General features: G+C 46.4%; 1 protein-coding gene across 1 annotated transcript in view; it reads right to left on the bottom strand.

Annotated features, from left to right (window-relative positions):
- Positions 1-21: 21 nt before the first annotated feature.
- Positions 22-748, bottom strand: part of LOC119588142 — a gene marked incomplete in the record, with an annotated part of 1,721 nt that continues 994 nt past the window's right edge. The window contains 1 exon segment of the mRNA XM_037936849.1: positions 22-557. Coding sequence (XP_037792777.1) covers positions 466-557 — 92 coding nt within the window.

Genomic DNA, 748 nt, shown 5'->3' with positions numbered 1-748 from the left:
CACTTAACTTCACATAAGGCTTATAAACTCTGATTTTTTTTTTGTGCATAGAATATATACAAACACTGACTACATACCAATGTATATGAAGCCATGAAGCTTTATACCCGCAGACCGTAAATCAGTCATTAAGTTCTATTTAGTAAGTCACGTCGAAGTTGAAATTCTTGGCGTCCATAAGTCAGTCATTAAGTTTTATTCAGTAAGTCATTGCCAAGTCGAAATCCTTGCCGTCCGTCCATCAGTCATTAAGTTTTATTTGGTAAGTTTTCCATAAGTCACGGCAGCTCGCTTCGGAGTCCTAGTCCTTAATTCTCAGTCCACACGTCTGATCGAAGGAGAAATTCGTGACGCCCTGAAAATCAGTCCTGGCGTCCCGGTCCACAGGTCTCGCCGAAGTGAACGTCCTCGCCTTCCCCGGTTTGTCGCCGCCCTGCCCCGCGTCTTCTGCCTCGCCGACAGGACTCACTCCCGCGACCGGCGTCCTGTTTCCGCCCGCTGGAAATTCCGGACGCCGTTGCCGATCGCCGTCAGCACCGGCCGGAGAGCGTCGAGCGACCTGGAGGGACAAGCGGTTGGCAAAGATGATCACGGATAAAAATTAGTGTTGGTTGGTCATGCTTTTAATGGCAATTGAGGTATAAAAGCTAAAAGGTGAGAACCATGAAAGCGGTTACATTTTATTCAAGAAGTAAAACATGTTTGATAGAAATATATCTATATTGTCCAAAGCAGCGTTTTCAGTCGG

This window comes from Penaeus monodon, chromosome 23, assembly GCF_015228065.2.
Source record: "Penaeus monodon isolate SGIC_2016 chromosome 23, NSTDA_Pmon_1, whole genome shotgun sequence".
Taxonomy (NCBI): domain Eukaryota; kingdom Metazoa; phylum Arthropoda; class Malacostraca; order Decapoda; family Penaeidae; genus Penaeus; species Penaeus monodon.
The sequence above is the reverse complement of the archived record's forward strand: the minus strand, read 5'-3'. Positions and strand labels throughout refer to the sequence as shown.